The sequence below is a fragment of the Tyto alba genome, unplaced genomic scaffold, assembly GCF_018691265.1.
Source record: "Tyto alba isolate M040663 unplaced genomic scaffold, T.alba_DEE_v4.0 Super-Scaffold_26, whole genome shotgun sequence".
NCBI lineage: Eukaryota > Metazoa > Chordata > Aves > Strigiformes > Tytonidae > Tyto > Tyto alba.
Window position 1 is genome coordinate 18,605,349 of NW_024881300.1, and position 19,621 is coordinate 18,624,969.

At 40.2% G+C, this 19,621-nt stretch overlaps 2 protein-coding genes across 5 annotated transcripts; one reads left to right on the top strand and one right to left on the bottom strand.

Annotated features, from left to right (window-relative positions):
• Positions 1-107: 107 nt before the first annotated feature.
• LOC104357347 (arylamine N-acetyltransferase, pineal gland isozyme NAT-10) lies at positions 108-9,196 on the top strand. 2 transcript variants are annotated; one of them, XM_009962751.3, is made up of 2 exons: positions 108-216; positions 2,682-9,196. In XM_009962751.3, the coding sequence occupies exon 2, from the start codon at positions 2,687-2,689 to the stop codon at positions 3,557-3,559; it is 873 nt and encodes a 290-aa protein (XP_009961053.1). In that variant the 5' UTR covers positions 108-216; positions 2,682-2,686; the 3' UTR covers positions 3,560-9,196. The 2 variants fall into 2 exon arrangements, with proteins under 2 accessions (XP_009961053.1, XP_032846577.1); XM_032990686.2 differs by lacking the exon at positions 108-216 and adding an exon at positions 1,986-2,067.
• A 90-nt stretch (positions 9,197-9,286) lies between these two features.
• On the bottom strand, positions 9,287-17,202 carry MPHOSPH6 (M-phase phosphoprotein 6). Of its 3 annotated transcripts, XM_042797763.1 has the most exons (6): positions 17,038-17,162; positions 13,434-13,513; positions 13,077-13,189; positions 11,411-11,501; positions 10,304-10,401; positions 9,287-9,869 (listed from the first exon to the last, which is right to left on the bottom strand). In XM_042797763.1, the coding sequence occupies exons 3-6, from the start codon at positions 13,184-13,186 to the stop codon at positions 9,719-9,721; spliced, it is 450 nt and encodes a 149-aa protein (XP_042653697.1). In that variant the 5' UTR covers positions 13,187-13,189; positions 13,434-13,513; positions 17,038-17,162; the 3' UTR covers positions 9,287-9,718. The 3 variants fall into 3 exon arrangements, with proteins under 3 accessions (XP_042653697.1, XP_042653696.1, XP_032846582.2); XM_042797762.1 differs by lacking the exon at positions 13,434-13,513 and having other exon boundaries at positions 17,038-17,202; XM_032990691.2 differs by lacking the exons at positions 13,434-13,513; positions 17,038-17,162 and adding an exon at positions 16,496-16,812.
• Positions 17,203-19,621: the final 2,419 nt, after the last annotated feature.

The following is a 19,621-nucleotide window of genomic DNA, read 5'->3' on the forward strand; positions in this document are numbered from 1 at the left end:
TTTGCTCATGGATCAGTGAAGTCCAAAAATGTGCATTCATTTGGGGTGGACTCTACCCTTTCTCGGCATTTAAGACTCTGGAGTGAGGGTCAGCAGAGCTTAGAGGGGGACAACCCTGGCAATTTGTATCCACTCCTGGCTTTACTGACTGCTGCCCCAGTAATAAACAACCCAGAAGCTGAATACATCAATAAGTAAATACGGCTATTTTAAGAGGTAAGTTTATTTTCTTAAGAAAAACTCCAAACAAATAAACAAAAAACCTGTTTTCTTTATGATGGTAAACGTCATGGGCAACAACATAAGCAATATTCTCTTTTGGAAAAATGTTATAAAGATGTGTGGATATAGAGCTAAAATATCGGCTGCTAAACATGAGCTCTTAAAGAGGGCAAAACAGTGATAATGCAATTTCAATTCTTCTCTCTTTTGCTCTTCAGGAGGTGATACACTTGACTATGAGAGATAATTGTTTTGTTTAGATACAGTAGTAGATATAAATTTAGAACTACAACCTCTTGTTGGAATTTAGTATTTTAGATTTTTAACTTTAAAAATATTGCAAATGCAAAGGAAGAAAAAGAGCAATCTAATAATCAATAGATTCTGCTTTATGGGAATAAAATTACAGTCCTTTAAAAACAACTTAAAAGAAATGGCAAACTGTGGTCTATGTACCTCAGAAAGTCCATGTGCTGACGTATCAGGATAAAAGTAGACAGATAACATATTTTAACAGTGGAATTTCTGGTAGTGTGTATAGTCCTGGTAGGGAATACTTTTGTATAAGCACCTTCATTTGCACATTTAGAAATAGTTCTTTAAAGTTTTCTGCTGATGTTTTTCTCTGCATAAATCACAGCCACATTTGTGGGACTACCTTTTCAGTATCTAGCTTTTCATCTGATCTGCTCACAATTCAAAAGAACAGTAGCTTTCATCTCCTACAGTCAAGATCTAACACTGATCAATCATATTATGAAGCTGCTGAGAGAAATTACAAATAATATAAACTTGAGAACCATCTTTATGCTGGCGTGATCTATTTAGCCTTCACAATTTGAGCGGGTAGGATTGGATAGACTTGGGTTCTGCAAATCAGAAGAAAAAAGTGCCATAAGGCTTATGTTCTACTTAAACATTATATTGAGAATATCCTCCAACAATACACTTAAATACCACTGGAAGCTAAATTCCTTTCTGTAGAAGATAACATGCGGATTCTGATGGGGCTCTCCATTCACTTTGGACAGCTGCTTCTATACCATGCATATGCACATCATGAATCTGTCACTAAAAATCATCTTGAGAAATTCTAGTTTGCAGTAAACACTCAACAGTTCAACCACTGAATTTATCTGAATACAATAGTCTTCCTGAGTCGCTAATATTAAGTGTTTAAACCTCAGCCTAGTGTATGCACAAAAGATTTCCAAGTAGCTTTGTGGGCTGTCAAGAAGCTAAATATTTGCAGTAACTTTAGACTCCTGAAACGTTTTGTGCTTTCTTTGCAAAGGCTCAAGCCTTCAAAACATTTCGTGCCCAGCTCCATACCCAAGCAGACAATCTATAGTGTATTTTACAAACCGTATCTGTCAGATACCTCAGATACCTGCCAGTGGCCAGCAGACGGTGATGAGCCATTGTGAAAGCCAGGTGACTGTGCGTGATTTTCCACAGTATTAGAAGGCAGAAAATAAGTTGAGTAGTTGCTCATCCAGAAACCTTGCTCATGAGGAGTCCTACCAAGGCAGGGTAGGAGGTGGGCACTGCTGGAGACACGACAGATCAGGGATGCGTTGTATGAGGCTTCGGGAATTCACAGTTATGCCTCCTCTGAAAATAATAAAGTGAGTTTTGAGAAAGGCCAGGACTACAGAGATGTAAAGCAGCTCCCGTCCATCATCAGGGCACCCTGGAAGATGTGGGGCATGATGGAGAATGGAGATGTGCTCTTTGTCTTTTAGGTCACTTGCCTCCATTCAGATTCATTATTCCAACACCAAAATGAGCTTGTGCAACACTCTGAGCAGACAAGAGACTCAGTGGTCTGCGACTCTTGCAAAGGTCAGAGGTTTTTTTCAGTTATAATTATCTGAATAAAACTTGACACTTTACAAAATGCGCAGGGAGTATAATTTTCATTTTTTGTAAGTGGTGAAAGAGCACCGTGTACCAAACAAGCAGTTCATTTACTGTCACGTAGATCAGTGGCAGGCTCATGAAAAGAACATGCAAATCCTGGCTCAAATTATCCTCCCTCCAACTGGCAGACAACACGCTTCCCCCACTGACACTCCTTTCACTGAACAGTGGATTTAGACCAGTTTTCATGAACCCTCCTGAACAATCCCTAGCGTGATCTTACATTTCTTCTTAACCCTGCTGTTCCAATGCAAATACAGCAAATCCCTGTTTCACAGCCACCGCATATCAAGCTGAAATTGCATCAGCTGTTTGCCATAGGGATGACTCTAAGACGAAAAGCAAACCCTCACATGCACTGCCCTTCTTTGCTCAGGGAAACATTTGATATGAATGCTTGCTACCTTTAAAAACTGCTCTGATGAGGTTCAGTAGATTAAAGCATCTTTGCAGGCAGCGGCTTGGGCAGTTTTTCATGGCATCATAAATCATTGATGTAAAGAAACAAAATGAAAATGCAATTCCTTCCTTTACAGGTGACATGAACCTTGAAGAGTATTTTACTAGAACTGGCTATAAAGGTTCCCTTGAAAAACAAGATTTGGAAACCTTAACTGATATATTCCAGCACCACATCCGTGCTGTTCCCTTTGAAAACCTCAGCATCCATTGTGGGGAGAAAATTACTTTGGAGTTGGAGCACGTTTATAACAAAATTGTGCGGAGGAAGCGGGGTGGCTGGTGCATGGAAAACAACCAGCTGTTGGGCTGGGTCCTGAAACGCCTGGGGTACGACGCCAGCTTTCTGGGAGCGTATGTGTTCAATCCGCATCAAAACGCATACGCCACCATCATGACCCATCTCCTTGTAAAGGTAGTTATTGATGGCAAAGCCTATATTGTTGACGGAGGGTTTGGTGTATCCTATCAGATGTGGCAACCAATGGAGCTTGTGTCGGGGAAAGACCAGCCCCAGGCTCCTGGCATCTTTCGCTTCACAGAAAAAAATGCCATCTGGTACCTTGAGAAAATGAGACGGAAACAATATATCCCCAATCAAAATTTCTCTAATTCTGATCTTCTGGAGAAAAAAGAGTGTCGGAAAGTTTATATGTTCAGCCTTGAGCCACGGACAGTGGAAGATTTCGGTTTCCAGTGCACATACCTTCAGACATCTCCAGATTCCCTCTTTACAAAGAAGTCCATCTGCACCCTCCAGACCACCGATGGCTTTCGAGCGCTAATTGGGTGGACACTCACTGAGACCACATACAACTACAAGGAAAATATGGATCTGGTAGAATTTGTAACTCTTGAAGATGAAGAGGTGGAAAAAACACTCAAAGAGAAATTCAACATAACCCTAGATAGAAAACTTGTCCCAATTAATGTCAAAGGATTTTACACCATCTAGATGACCAGAAAAACCTACAATAATGCTACGTATGTACAGCACCATCCACGGTCTGTGCAATCACTACTGTAAGATTATGGGATTCTTTTGCAGGTGATTGAAGGAAAAATACATTAATATCAGATTAAAGTGAATTTCACTCTGGGAAAAAATCAGGAATTTAAGACTCTTCTGCCAGGTAGATAAAATTATTTGCTGTGAGATGACTGCAGTTCAATTTTTGGCACAAATGTAGGATCTGATTTGAATTTGGCTGTAAACTTGGGTAATAAATATGTCTGGGGAATTTTGGAGTGCCTATAGCACATAAATAGGAGTATGGATTATTAATTGTGATATGCTGCCAGCACATTTTCTATGGTTATTATACAGAGAAAAGTAATCTGTGAGCATTTAGACAATGAAGTACACATTTAAAACTTCATTTTTCACAAGATCTAACCACTTGCAGCTCATCTCATTTCTCTACCTTTAATATAAGTAAAACAATGTCATCTTTGAAAGGAGCATTAGGAGGCATAATTCTTTCACTGTCATCCTTAGACAAAACATAGTACAGAATGAAAATTATCATCATGTGCATCCCTTTTGTCATGGCTGCAGTAAATTGCCCAAAGTAATTTTTGGTATGTGCGTATTTTCTGGTGATGTAAATTGTATATATTGCAGCATTACTGTGGCTGATGGGTTTTAAGATACCTACAAGCCTTGCTGCTGATAAGTAATCGCCCTATGAAGGGGAATGGTGCTTAAACATCACAACTGGCTTAGATTGACTTCTATCCCAAAAGGGGTAGTAATTTTGTATTTTTAGCATTTCAAGTTTTTCATATAACAAAGGCATAACAATGAAGCTAGCTCCACTATACCTGTAATTTTTCTTGTGTATAGCAAATATGGGAGTCCATATGGCTATCCTGACTGAGTACCAATTAACACAGAAGCTTCAGTGTCACAAATGAGTTCATTCATCTGTATCGAAGTGAAAAAAAAATCAAGAAGCCAACCAAATCTAAAGGTATCCCTTTCTTTACAATTGTTCCACAACCACATTTCCTCGCTCTTTTTTCTTCCAAAAGGCCCCACAAGGAAGCCACTGAGAAAAGGGAAGCATTCTCAAATGCATCAAAAAAATAGCAGTAATAATAAAAAACACCCTTTCCCGTCAGTCTGTGATAATCCTGTGTGTTGGTCAAATGTTGATTCCTCCCACTGATAGTATATCTTTTTGCTCAAAGGCATCATCTGATCATAAATCTCACAAATGCTGCAAGTGTATACCTGAAAATAAATAAAGGAATATAAAAACATGAAGAGTTGCTGTATATACAGCCTCTGCCCAAAACTGCATGACTCCTGCACACACCATTTGCAAAGTAAATGAGGTCTGTTCGATCGTGCTATTGATCTGCTGGTCAACCCTCCCCACCACAAACTTTTTGAACCAGAGGCCAATACTGAACAAATTTGACAGCAGTGTTGGAGATGGTAAGTTCCTACAGATTCCTGGAGAAAGAGCTTGTAGGCTGAAGATGACAACAATCACCGAAGAGAAGGCCCAGTCGTCACCTCCTCTGGTGGTCCCAGTCTCCTCTGGTGGCAGCTGGTGGCCTGGGCACACACGTACTTGCACAGGGACAGGGAACCAAGGACTGAGTAGGTGATAGCAGACACAAAGATCTTACTGAGGTGGGAACACAGTTTTTCTGTAAATAACGGAACTAAAAGCTTTGTTCTCTAATTTGTGCTCATATTATTCTCTCATATGAAAGCCCCATTAAGGGTTTTTACCCCTTTCTAAATGATTGATGGAACTGAGGTGTTCCCCGAGACTCCAAGGAACATTATGAGCTTCACAATACTCACCACCTCCATTCCAGCTGACAGAAATTCCCATCTGCTTTCACTCAGGTCACCAAACCATATCTCTCTATGCAATGAATAACAGTTGTTTTCCGGTGCTGCTGTCATTTGCCTTGAGTTCAGTCATTAACAGACTGGTTATTTTGCCTCCATACTTCTCTAGGGATGTTCCTGTTGTTGCTCCCAGCTAGTTGCTCAGGTTATGGTGTGCAAGGGTTTCATGCAGAATTCTTCTTGGGCAGAAGTCTGCAGGCTCATACTGGTATTTTTAACTGTGCCTGCAATAATGGGACTCCACCCAGATACCCCCTGCTACTATTCAGTTCTTAGTAAAGATCTGTGGGGCTGCCAGTGTCTGAAGCTTCAACCCTCTCTCTGACTCCATCTGTTGGTAACTGCTCCGAGTGGGATTCTTCCTTTCAATGTCACAATTATAACCAGGTCCTCACTGTGCAACATCAGGTCACACGAAGAAATGTCAACACATACAGCTGTGCGGAAGAGTTTCACAGTTTAACTAAAGCTCCACAAAAGCTGAGGAAAGCAGGTTATTGAGGTGTGAATGGCGAATCCAAAACGTCTCAAAGGTTTGAGATGGGAATAGTGTAAAAATAAACAAAACCAAACCAACCCAGAGGACTCATGCTGGGGTTCCATTAGCAAGGCATTATTGTATAAGGCAGATGCTCTCCCAGACTCAAAGAAAAGAAACAATCAAGACCTTAAAGCATCAGCTCTCAGAGAAACCTGCATTCACATGCAGAAGGGAAACACAGGGCATTTGACATCCTTCACTACCACTATGCTTTATTAACACTCTCTAAGAAAGGTTTAATGAGAGACTAAGCTATTGTGCAGTTTTAGCTGTTGACTGTTTTTGAAATGAAGCAGAACAAATGCTTGTAACCCCCCCACTCAGGACTTGTCTAATTCCAAATACAATTTAAAAGTATGGTATTCCAATTAACAAAAAGATGAGACAATTTATTTTTAAGTCTGAATGCTGAATAAAGTCCCAGAATCCCAGCCCAGCTGCCCATTACACACACACGCAATGCCCAATGGCAACAAGAGCCATCCGCAATTGAGGAATTGTGTAATTGAGCGGCTTATTAGAAAACAAGAGACATAACAGAAGAAACACAGTTCAAACTCCGTGGCACCACTGAACATCCCCCTTCACCGCTCCCAAAGAGTCAAAGTTTAATCAGCTCATGCATTACTAAAGGGAGGATACAGGATGGCTCACTTCAGTTGGACTTTGGTCCTGCACTTTTTACAATCCAACACTAAGCAGAATAAAAGTAACAAAACAAGAAACATCAGCACCAAAGATGAAGTTGTTCTATACTTACATGTTTCCAACATCAGCAGTTATTACAGAAATAAACACTGTCAGCCTGTCAAAGTGGGGGACAAAACTTCACATGACAAGAGACTTGCTTAAACTTAACACTGTGAGCTGTCAGCGAGCACGAACTACAACGTACACTTCGCTTTGTTCGCTTTAACAGGTACCTTAGTGTAACAGGCACAAACACTTGTGGTGTGATAGCTCTTTACCAATTAAATTTTGCAAGCAGCCATTTTCTCCAACAAAAATTCTTACTACCTATCCTAACTTGCTTTTGTTCTCAAAGAAACGCCTTTCCTTTAGAAACATGACCACGTGTGAAAGTTCTACAGCCTAGGAAGCTGCACATGAAAATGCATCTGCATTTGAGACACTGTCAGAGCCAAGAAAGCTTGAATTAATGTAGGTTCGCATTATGAATATTTCACCGCTACACTTACATCTCTGTCAAGAGTAGTTCAAGCACAGATTTCATACAGCAGAATGTTTCTACCCTGGATAGGAAGCTAGAGCCAGACTGAAAATACATACACATATATATTTATAAGGTTGGAAATACAGATGGGCATTTCAGAAAATCCCATCATAAAATGCCTGCTTGTAACTGAGCAATTAAAGTACATTTAAATAAGTCACACAGGGCTGATTTTTAGTTTTGTCTTGCTCATAATAACGCACTATGAAGAGATCGTACTAAAAATTAGTAGCTGGTCTTACTGTAGCATTTCAATAGCTCACCTAGCCACCAGCTGAACGTGAACAGCAGAGCAACCAGATTTGAAGACAATAAACCAAAATCTACCATTTCTTCACAGCTGGCGTTGGGCATGTTTAGGAAACAGAAGAACCACCCTTATCCCCTCCCAACGTCCAAAATAATGGATTTTCTAGGAAGCTGTTTAGAGTTCACTCACACTCTTACCCATGTACCATGCCACTCACATTTCCAGCCATCCCTCAGGAAACGACATGAAATTAAGTCCCAGTGTATGGCAGAATGCCCTTTAACTGTGCAAAATCACCCCCCATTGGGCTGAACAGAACTCCAATTCAAGAGAGCTCTTGGCATACAGCCTTGGCAAAAAAAGACTTAACACAGAGTTCATCTGAGCCACTAATTGTTATAAAAATTACCCAAAATGTCCTTTGCATGACACCACCAGAACCTTCTCCAATCCACAATCTTTCTGGAAAAGCAATTGCAATGACATCTCCTGGTTTCTGGTGGTTCACTAGAACACACTTTCAACTATCCAGCACAGCTATGCAGAAATTATCTCTCCACTGAAGAAATGTGGTCAGATAGAGAGGAATAATTTTCCTAATAATAAGCAAGAAAGAATAATGGGATATATTCTGAGTTTTTCTTGTGATGACCAACAATAAATCATTTCTTAGCTCAGGTCACATCTTCCATGGGAAGAAAAATGTCTTGCCATCATTAACTTCTTTTCAGCTAGCAATAATATATGATCAGGTTTTAAGTAATTGAACCAGTAGCATTTAATTAGCTCTGAAAAACTATTTCAGATCATGAATCACAGACTTTCCGCCCGTATGAGGTCCCCTTATTAGGTTAAAAGTGTACTTCTCTTTCCATGTGTGATCCATCTTGAATATCTAATGAGGTGCTCTTGATACATGGATTATAATTCACATATCACAAGCAAAATATGGCAGACACACAGTCTCTTTCTTTATATAACTGAGTTTCATGTCTTGCTTCACTTTGTTAAAAAAAAGGACTCTCGTGTCCATAACAGAATAGCCGCTACTTGCTTCAATTTAACGAATTCCTCTTTCTCCAGAGAATCAATATTAAGGATAAGTAACTTAGATGTCTAGCTGGGGAAATGAAGTAATAGAAAGAAGTATTTCTCATTGAAAGGCAGAATATAGAGAACTGCTGTAATTTTAAGCAAGACCACGTTGACATTTTTCAATAGGCTCAGAACACTGACTGACCAAAGAGCATGGTGTTTCCATTCTAACATTACTTCAGACAGCTTCATTCCACACTAAACAGAGAAAGACAGTGCAGTCAACTACTATCTGGGGACATCTGTGGCCAGCAGAAAACAGGATCACTTCTATGAGATTGTATTAAGCAAAATTTTTACATTAAATCAGCTAAACCACAATCATTAACCACAAAAAACCCCTCAGTTTTTATTCAACTTTCAAATATGTTTCTGAAGCCATTATTATGTTTTTATGACAAGATCTAGATAATTATAAGATTGGATTTCTTTTTCTGAAAAAGAGTGAAGATCGGCAAACATATTTTGGAAGACAGAAATTAAGACTCACAATCTGCTTAAAGTGTTAAACTGTAAGTGTTGCCCAATATTTAGCTTGCTCTATTAAAAAAAAAAAAAAGAAAAAGTTTTACTACAAACCCCTCTTTTTAAATAAGCTTTATAAAAAATAAAATTCAAAAAAATTGATTTTATCTCTGTTCTTTTCCCATCTTCTTTTTAGCACAGAAAAAAGAAAACAAAACATGTTTCTGTTTTTCAATCTGAAGACATAAAGGTTTTAATTTTCATAATAAAAAAAAAATGAAAGCTGAACTGCCTTACTGCATTGGACAAAGCTCATCTTTACTCCAAATACTTCTTTCAGATGTTATCATAAATTGTAAATAATGTTGCTCTTGACTGCATGTGACACTCAACATAGTTATGCACAACATTTAAAAAGACTGATGGTATTAGTGCCCCACACATTAAACGCTGCTGAGAGGAAGGGATGTATGACATCCATTATACGCACATCCACTCTGAAAAACGTTTGTCACGTGGATGGTAGAAATTTCAACGAGAACAGACTCATATTTACAAATCTATCCTTTACACTAAATAGCAAAAACTCCAATCTCCAGTTTGCGGTACTGTATTTGGTAGATAACATTTCTATTAGCTCCAGTTGTGCAGTTGACATTAATCCTGAGGTTTTAAGAACTTTTTCTTAACTTTTTTGCTAGGTCTTGTGTTACTATTCCCATCTTCATCGTCATCTTCATCCTGGAGTACATGCTGGTCTCTCTTTCTCAAGAATTTCTTCCCCACTGTTCCCACTAACGTTTCATATCTGGAAAGATAACAAAAAACTTACAACTTCTAATAAAATCAGAGAAAACTTCAATGGAGCAAATCACAATCAACAATTTAAGTGGTGCAAAAAACCTGGTGATCAGAAGCTTAAGAAGCACAAGTACTACATGATCACTTATTACGTTATTATTCATGCTGATAGTTTGGGTTTGTTAGCAATCTGAAACAAGGAGGGAATTAGCATGGAATACCTGGATATCAAAGGGCAGAAAACCCCTACAAAATATTTTACTCCCAAAAGTTATGGAGAATCCACTGAATACCCACCAGAGTATCTGGAAAATCAGCTCTGTGAAGTACTATATCTGTTGGTTTTTTGTTTGTTTGCTTTTTGGGTTTATTTCCTGCACATAATGCAGTAACATACCATATTCCTAGCTAATATTGATGATGTCATAAAATACAACCTACCTTCTGGCCATTTCTTCATCCGACACATCAGCCTCCATTTTATCATCCACTTCAATTTCTTCTTCCTTGCATTTAGAGTTCATCTGGATCATTAACTTCTGAAAATGAAGTAAGAAATAGCTTAAACATGTAACCCTGACACAATAGCAACTATGCTGAAATTCACTGGCAGGAGAAATGCATAAAAGGTAAGAATTGCTGTTCTCAATCAGGCTAGAGCATACTGTTACAAAAAATCATGAAGTAAAGACAACATGCCTGCCTGTTGCTAAACTGGGCTTAGAGTTTGCCTTTGGGAAAAGAGGCAACAGAGAGACAGGGTTTTCAGTGAATTGTACTATTCAAACATCCTCAAGGGCATGCCAGACATCTTCAGGAGAATTAGATCATAATTAATTTTTCATTGTGATGTTAGCACATAGTCCTTGAAATGGTTTTGTTAAGAAGGAAAGAGATCTGCAAGGATTTACAATAAACTACTATGAAAAACCATGAAGCAATAACACGCCAAGTCACAGTGAGAGCAAGTTCAAAATAACTAAAAGAATCCCCTAGTAAATCACCTTGCATAGCCTTTTGCATAACTCTTAGTCTTTACACCTTCAACCTCATGCTTCAGTTCAGTGGTAACATTTTTATTACTATCTCAGTATAGTTCTATCAGCATAAATCATGCTAGAAAGAAATTAAAGACTCACTCTCTTGCCCAGAATTTTTACTTTGGAACTTTAAGCCCTTACTTAGACAAGTAAGTGTTGAATAAATAGGGTTGAATGTTTTTAGGATTGGACTGCAAATTAAATGGCAGGAGGAAAAGTGAGCTATTGTTTTGGTGAGAAGCATGTGGGACAGTTTCTTCACTTCAGGGAGGAAAAATCTGCAGGAGTCATGCAATTACTGACCATCAACACAAGCAGATAAAAAGCTTCTATTTACCAGATGCTGCATAGATCAACATTTTCGTTTGAATCAAACTTCCTGTGCATGGGAGGATTTATGGAAGGTGCTGCAAAGGCCAAACCATGCAGTGTGAACACTCAAATCCCCATCCCTAAGGGCTTCAATCCTAATGTGAGACCACCACAAAACAGAACATTTAAACAGTACCTCGATTTCAGGATTGAATCCTTTGAAGGACATTCTGCCATAAAGTAGATCCTCACATGGCATAAAGCTCCTCTCTTCTATTATAAAGCTCCTGCATGAAAGCCCAAACCCAGCATTTTGTCAAACAGTGCGCTTCAAAATAATCAAATTAAACAAATGCAAAAAGCATTTGCTGTCTTCCCCCTGCACAAATAAACAAAACCACAGTGTATTTTAAACCATCAACTACTTTCTGAAGCTTAATTGCTCTGATAAATCTTTCAATACAAGGCGCTTGGAGTGCAAAGGAATACTTTTTGCCAGTAAAGCCGTGCCAGTTCCACAAGCAAAATTAACTCTCCTGACAAAAAGCACTCTTTGCTGGTATGATTCCACCTACATTAATGCTTTTGCCAGAATAAAAATACCACATAAATATCACTCTCCAGGTGGCATTACTATAACAGCAAAAGCTTCTAATTAATTTTTCATTGTGATGTTAGACCTGGCATTAGTTGAGTCTGTCAGGATATAAAACACTGTGTAAGTCTCTGTTCAGCAGAGAAAGATTTCCTCTTTCTCCCTCTTTTTTTCCTCTTTTAATGACCATGGAGCGAGAAAAGAAACATGACCCTGAGGTGTTCATAATACACGTGTTAGATAAAAGTACTTCCGTGAATTGTTCCATCCTTCTTTTCCTTGCACACATATGCACCTCATCCCTCATCCTCTTCATCTCCCATGTAAAACAAACTCCTACGATTGTTGGAAGTTAGGCTGAAGAGATCAACCTAATTCTTCTACTTCCAGGTAGGATCAGTTAAACACGTACCATGAACAGCAGAGGTCCATCTAACCTCTCCTCAAAAGACTTCCAATGATGAAGAATCCAGTGTCTCCTTAGGCAATCTATTCCAGAGCTTCAATGCCCTTATTGTTAGAAAAATTCTCCCAATGTCCAGCTTGAACCTTCCTTGCTGCAACTGAAGCTCAAATACCTTTTTGTCATTTCCACCAACAGTAATGGAAAATAGTTTAGCAATGATCTTATTCAACTATAGTTAATTCCTTGGATCTCAGCTTTTAAAAAATTATGTATGTTCTCCCTCAATAAAATTTTTGTCCTCTTTTGAAAGGACAAAAATCAAGCAATTTTTAAAGTGGTTCTCTTGCTATTTAAAGTGCCTTTGTACATAGCAGGAATGGACATTTCCTTCCTTATTTGCTAAGCCTTCCTTTATTTTTGCCATTATCTCTTCTATTTTAAAAACAGGATTTGAAGTGAGCTGGACTCAAGAAGACAGAACTGTCCTGAATGGACCTAACTGTGTTAGTAAATCCAGCTTCAGTCACACAAGGTTTCAAACTTATTTTTTTCAAATGAAAGGAAAAAGCAGCAATGAATTGGTCCCTGCCTGAAAGAAACTAATTACATGCATCTAGAAGAATGTGTGAGTGAAAGAAAACAACACACACAAGAAATGAAAGTAGGTCAAACTGCACTAGGCAACCTTGAAAATGTCCCTGAAAATAAGTAATAAAAAAAGCTGCAATGCCAGTCTGTCACTATTTTTTCTTGCTAATTGGTTATTAACAATACTTCTTTTATAGAAAAAATTATGTATATTATATTCCCACTCCACAACAATCCAATGATGATAAGAAGTACAAAAGGGTACAAGCTTACTCTTTCTCCTTTAGATCTGGTAAATCAAGATACCAGTGTTCTTCACTAATTATCTTCTTTTCTTCTTCTTCTAGTTGTTTTTTAGTTTGTGAATCCAAACCCCTTTGCATGAACTAAAAAGACAGACATAAACACACAGCTTCAGTTTTTCACATCATGTTCTAAACATGCAATAATTACATGACGACAATTATCCATAACACAATATTTAGCAGTTGATAAAAAGTAAATTTTTTTTTCTGACTTTTCTCTGGGTTAGGTCTAAGTTTGGGCAAATGGGAAATGGAAAAGTAAACAACTACATCTACTGGAAGTCAACACTCAGCCACATCTATACTTACATACAAAGAAACTTACCTTTCTTGATTAGTTTAGATGTATCTGAGTTGTAACAACTCCGTAAGTTTGCTAAGATTTTTCTAATAGTTCAACAGAGGCTAGAAAGAATGTGATGGTGTTAAAAGTTATTGCTGAATATGAGAAACCAACACGACCTGTACTAACAGCACTCAGAGCTAGAGGTACACCATACCAGGTTGGCCATATTTTTGAAACATCTATACTTTCAACCATCCTCCTTTTTTCTCAGATTTAATTTAATGAATTGGCTTGTGTTTGTTGCTCTGAAGGCTGGAACCTGCCTTTGGAAGTGGAAAAAACTACCTGAGGCTACAAAAAGAAGTCTTCTGTATCCAGCTGTGCTAAAGGAAAAGTTAGCAGCTCTTAACTTCTCACTGATGACCCACCAAAGTACCAGTCAAGTAGTATGTGTAAGTAACCTTAACTTGCTGCAGGAACAGCCTGCCAAATTAGTGGAGACCAATCATTTAGTTTAGGGTGAGACGTCTATTTCTGCCTAATACAAAGGCATTCTGGTAAATTGCTTCCTTGGTGATAACCTCTGGCAGAGGATGGGAACAGGCAGATAGGAACAGTAACCTCTCTCACAGCTGGGAGTAAAAGAGGATGCCTGTATCCGCCTATGAAAAAAAAAAAAAAAATCACTGAGAGTGCAAAACTACAGACCTGAGATATGTTTAGCATCCCTTTTATTTCCACTGGTCTCAAGTCAGGTGCCTGGAGTGAGTAACAATTTAAGTATCAACGACGTTAACCAAACATGCTGGAAAAAACAGAACTCTTCACAATTTTATGGTAATAATCCTTATATTCACACATCCCTAGGAGCTGAGACCTCCCTTTGGGTCTACAGAAAGTGTCTGAATAACTGTATTTGTCAAAGGTGTACATTTATACCAATGTAACTCCCAGCTAGAGGCAAGTCCACCAGTACAGTTTATAGGCACTCCTGTACAAAAATTGCTTTGTGGCTATCAAAGCATACCTGTATGTGCAACACTGCAGATGAATTTTATATCAACTAATTTCACCCCCCTCATTTAGAGCAGCATCCTTTTTGTGATTAGATAAGCCTGCAGGCTGACAGGTAACATGGCAGTGGGGAATACTAGACTTGGACATAGTTTATGTCCCAGCTAAAAAGGGCTTGGTTGGTAATAGAGCCCAAGGCAGAATCAAAAAACACTTCCCTCCCACAAAAAAACTGCATTACTGAACTTAAATAAGATATGTAAGTAATGTGCAATATATGTATTATATACACCCCACACACTTCATCAGTCTTTACAAGATGCCTAAGCAAACCAAACCAAACTTGAAGTAAAAGCCAGTTGAAGTGGTGCTAGTGTCTCATTTTCCATTTATATTTCTATTTGCATCCATTGTACAAGATCTTTAATGAAAGAAAAATTGACTTTTGTTTTCCAAGTCAATCCAAAATATGTCAAAGCTTTCCAATTAAAATTGCAGTATCTTCTTGAAGAAAATAAGTGAATCTATCATGTGGAAAAACATATCGCTCAAGGAAATTGGTTAGCCAGTCAGAAATCTCAACAGGAGAAATTCTGCTACAAGCACCCAATTAAATAATCATTTCACATTATATTTTAAAGATTATGTTTGTAAAGATTACTACAGGAATAACTAGAAAAAAAAGCATGATCGCATTTATCTAAAATATAAACACATACAGATGAATTAAAAATACAGCCATTGTGGTAGACACAGAGTATGTAAGTCAGTAACTGAGTAGTTACTTGGATTAGTTTCCCTGAGCAATGGGACCTGGATCAAATGGTGCAGAATCTAAAAGCAGCAGCCATCCTTTGACATCAAGCAGTGAGCACACGTGGCCCAGTACTCAGGACAAATAGTCTTCACAACGGTACCACTGACCACGTCACCTTTGGGTGCCACTTCACCCACCTGCTGAATTGTGATAATACATCTTATCAGTACCTGCAAAGGCAGCTGCTAAAGGATTAATTAAAACATTTGTAAACAAGAAGACCTGTAGAAGAAAAGTGCTGAAAACAAGATCTGTGCATGACCTTTTCAAAACCTACTCATCTCTACAAAGCTGGTTACTACTGCCCAGACTGTAAACCTGCAAATGTCACGGCAGAACATTCACAGGCTGGTTCTCCACAGCCTTCCAAGAAAGAAAATCTGAAAACTGGCTTTTGAAATCTCCAGGGGGTTATTAAACTGGCAAACAGGAGCAGAAATCTCACTTTAAAAGAGAGTTTTATATAAAAATAAGAAAAAATAATCATGCTGCAATCCAGGCTATGGGAGTCATACTCTGTCATACACTGATGGGTAACTGAGCTCAACATCTACTTCGATAATAAGGCGAGATGTGTTCCGTTCCCTCTGTGCAGGATTTTTAGTCTTTCATTAGCAGCATCTGTTAATTAGGGTAAATATTGCACCGTCTTACTGTAGCAGAGCATACTTTACACGAAAGATTGAAGTCAGCTAAACTCCTTTCAGCCAGTGTCTGAAATATAGTCCCACATAAGTATGAGAGGGAAAAAATGGTTAAGTAAACCACCACAAGCAAGAAGCCGCAAAGGCCCCATCATATTCAGTTATAAAAATTTAATGGATATTAACATTTAAAAAAAAATTAATGGCAACTCAACTTTTACTGGTTGCTTTCCAGCAATAAAGAACCATCAATCACAGGAGAATGTACTCCACTGAATTAGAAGTTGTAGTACATGACGTGAAGCAGAATCCATTAGCCAGTAAGCGGTGACTAATTTCACATTGGTCTTGACGTGAGATTCACAATTCCAAGGGTAACAGGCACGTCATGATGTTACTAACAGCCCTTGCATTTATATGTTGGGAAAGGTGGTTAACACTGACATTCGGGTTGGGTATTTTATTAGCCGTCAGTGTACACTAACAAAAAAAAATGAACACAAAAAACCCCTTTTTTTTAAATTCAACATCAAAAGCCCCCGCCCCCCCCCCCCCCCCCCCGTAAGGCAAGTAACATCAATATTTTCATTTCAACGTGTGTGTGTGTTGGGGCGAAGAAGTCTTACCATTTTTATTCATGACAAGCAACCCAACTGCAGAGAAATCGGGTGGAACGATAAGACTCACAACTGGTGCCCCAAAGTCGGCTCTTGCTAGGGCCAGACTTTTGCTGTGATCATGAAGTCGCTCTCCTGCACCAAACCCTCCAGCACCCTGCAGTTCATAACACCCCCGCCCCCCCCCCCCGACCGCTCGCCAGCCTGCGAGCGGCCCGGTACTCGCTGACGGCTCTCGGAAATCGCCTTATGCCGGCGAAGGTGGAAAGGAGCACGAAAATACCCCAAACCAGGGAAGGGGGCTGCCGAAACGGCCCGGTTTATCCAGGAGAAGCCCTCCCTCCCCGGCCCACAGCGCAGCTCCACACGCCGGCGGGGCTGGCGGCCGCCCCATCCTCCCGCTTCCGGGGACGACTCACGGCTCCAGGCCCGCAGCGGGCAGCGCCCTCCCAGCCCAGCCCGGCCCGGCCGCCCGCTCCTCACCCCACCGCGGGCCGGGCCTCAGGCACCCCCCGCTCCCGGAGCCCCGCCGCCGCCCACCCCCGCCTCACCTTCATGCGCAGCAGATTCTTGGACAGCTTCGTCTTCACCTCCCCGGCCATGGCGGCCCGCAGGCCGCGCCGGATCCCCGCGCTCGCGTAGCGCCGAGGCCCCGCACGGCGGAGGAGAAGCGGGCGGAGGCGGCAGCGCGGCTCCGCCCTCCGCGTCCGGGGCGCGGCCGCAGGGACAGGCCCCTGCCCACAGCCCGGGGCGGTGGCGTGGCGTGCGGGGAGGGAGGGGGCATGGTTGGTGGAAAAATAACGTTAATAAAGGCAAGTTTCCTGAACAGGGCTGGTCGTGTGGGGTGAGGGAGATCGGGTGTGCGGGCAGGAGATAAATCTGATTCGGTATGAAATGGTAAATTAGTAGGGGAACCTGAGATTTCTAATAAACGCTTGTGTGTTCTGTAGTGCTGCAAGCTTATGGTTTCATCCATAATTTTCTGATATTTCAGAGGAGAAAATAGTATAAAATCCATCTCATATTGGCATTTGGAGACTGCTTGACTTGTTTAGCTTTGATTTTTAAGAATCAGCATTGACTTTCACACGCAAAAAAAAAAAAAAACAAAAAATGGTCAAATGTGATTAAAACTGGAAAGCACATAAATTCAAAGATACTACAAAAAGCTTCAAAGCTTTGTTAGTCCTGAATCATGATCTTTGAATTCAATCCTGTCAGTGCTGGGCTGCCAGGCTGGGCCCTGGTAGCTGAGGAGGAAATTCTGATAGGAAATTGCCAGCTGACTCCCAGCCACAATCAGGTACCACAATTTCTGTATATGTCTTCATAAATCAGATTTCTGATGCCTGTTTTGACACTCAGCACATAAACCAGGCGATAAAGCAATAAGAGTGAGGGTTCAGTGTTGAAAACTTTAATGAACTGGTGTATTCCAAAAGACAATCTAGGGAGAAAAGTTTCTGCATATGCAAGATGTAGGTCAAAGCTTGAAGAATTCTGTAAAGATTTATAGTTTAATAGCGTTCACAAAATCGTATAACGAAGGGCAAAACCTGATTACAGTGGGAAAGGAGGAGGAAGAATTATCCACATCCAGGCATCCTTATTACACAGTTAAGCTCAGTGGGTTAAAATGGCCACAAACGTGAATGAAACATGGAGCCACAACTGCTTCAAGGCAAAGTCATAACACTGCATGGAAAGATTTAATTTTCATAGGCAAGGCACCTTCATTTCCAGGCTCCATAAATGAGTTGAAGCTGCTCTGAAATTCAAGGCCCCAGCGAGAAAGTCTCTTTGTGAGTGTGAGAGCTATCCCGCCTCATTTGGCCCCATAATGTTTAGCTTCTCTGTTCACCTTCTCATTAACAGCTATCAACCCTTCCTAACAAAAGAAGGTTGGGAAGAAATTGGCAGTTTTGTGAATACAAATGTGCATCAAAAAATGAATATGTTTGAATCTTAGTGAACAAACCAGTAGGGGAAAGCTGTTAATTAGTATAATACAGCCATAATCTCACATTTTTTGGTGTTATTTTCTGTTTGCCGTGCATTCTAATAATGTATTTGCTTTTTGTTGATCATTGCAAAACAGAACCTTGTGTTTAATTGCATGGCCTTCAATGTCACTCAGGGCTTTTTCTGAGCAGTTTAATTTAATTTACAGTCCGGGAGCATACTTCGAATGATTCCTTCTAAATATATTACTGCACACCCACAAGCACTTCTCCAGCCACTGAGCTATGGCAGTGTGTGGTTTTGCTTGGTGCCCTTTGCAAGAGCTGTTCCTGTCCCACCATCCTGCCTGCAGAGCAACCCAGCTCAACAATTTCTGCACCCCCCTTCTTCAGCACACTCTGCTTACAGCCTTGTTTGGATGCGGCCGGTGCACATATCAGCTGCCCAATACCTTTGATGTGCAGGAGCGTGTTATCACCAACTCTTTAATCTTTGGGAATCGAGTCTAATAATTTACAATACTATGTGGTGTCTAACTGGGAGGGGGGACAGCACAAAGGGTTTTCAACTCGTCTAACCACGAGGACTATTCCTAGTGTTCCCTGGTGAGCGAGAGCTCAGGCTCCGCAGCCTGAGCCCCATTGCACCCCATGTCTTGGTGCTGCACCATGGGCTTGCACAGAGATGCTGCCACTGTTTTGTGTGTCAGCACATCAGCTAACAACCTGCCTCAATACAGACAGGGAGAAGTGTTTTTCAGTAAAGGCAGTAGGGGCTGTGTGATGTTTATTTAGAAAAGTGGAGATTGTAAAAAGGCTGCCACAGAATTTGATCTATTTTGGCAGTAAAAAAGTCCAAAGGAAATTTTTGGATTACATCTCCCATCGCTTGAATTGGATGGGGAGGTTATAGATAACAATCAGCTGTCTCGTGGACCAGATTATACTGTCTGGTAAATCTGAAGACACTCCATTGATTATAGGAGAAATTTTTATGATTTACTGATGCTGGTGGAGGTAGCTCAGAGAAGAATCCAGCCCTGTAAATATGCCTGCTTGTGAGGTAGAGTGAGGGTGAGGAGACAGAGGTGGGAGAGATGCTCTATTTAGAGAAGAATCAAGGGTCATTGTAAATGACAATTAGACACCTCTCCCACAGCTCTGACAGCTCCGC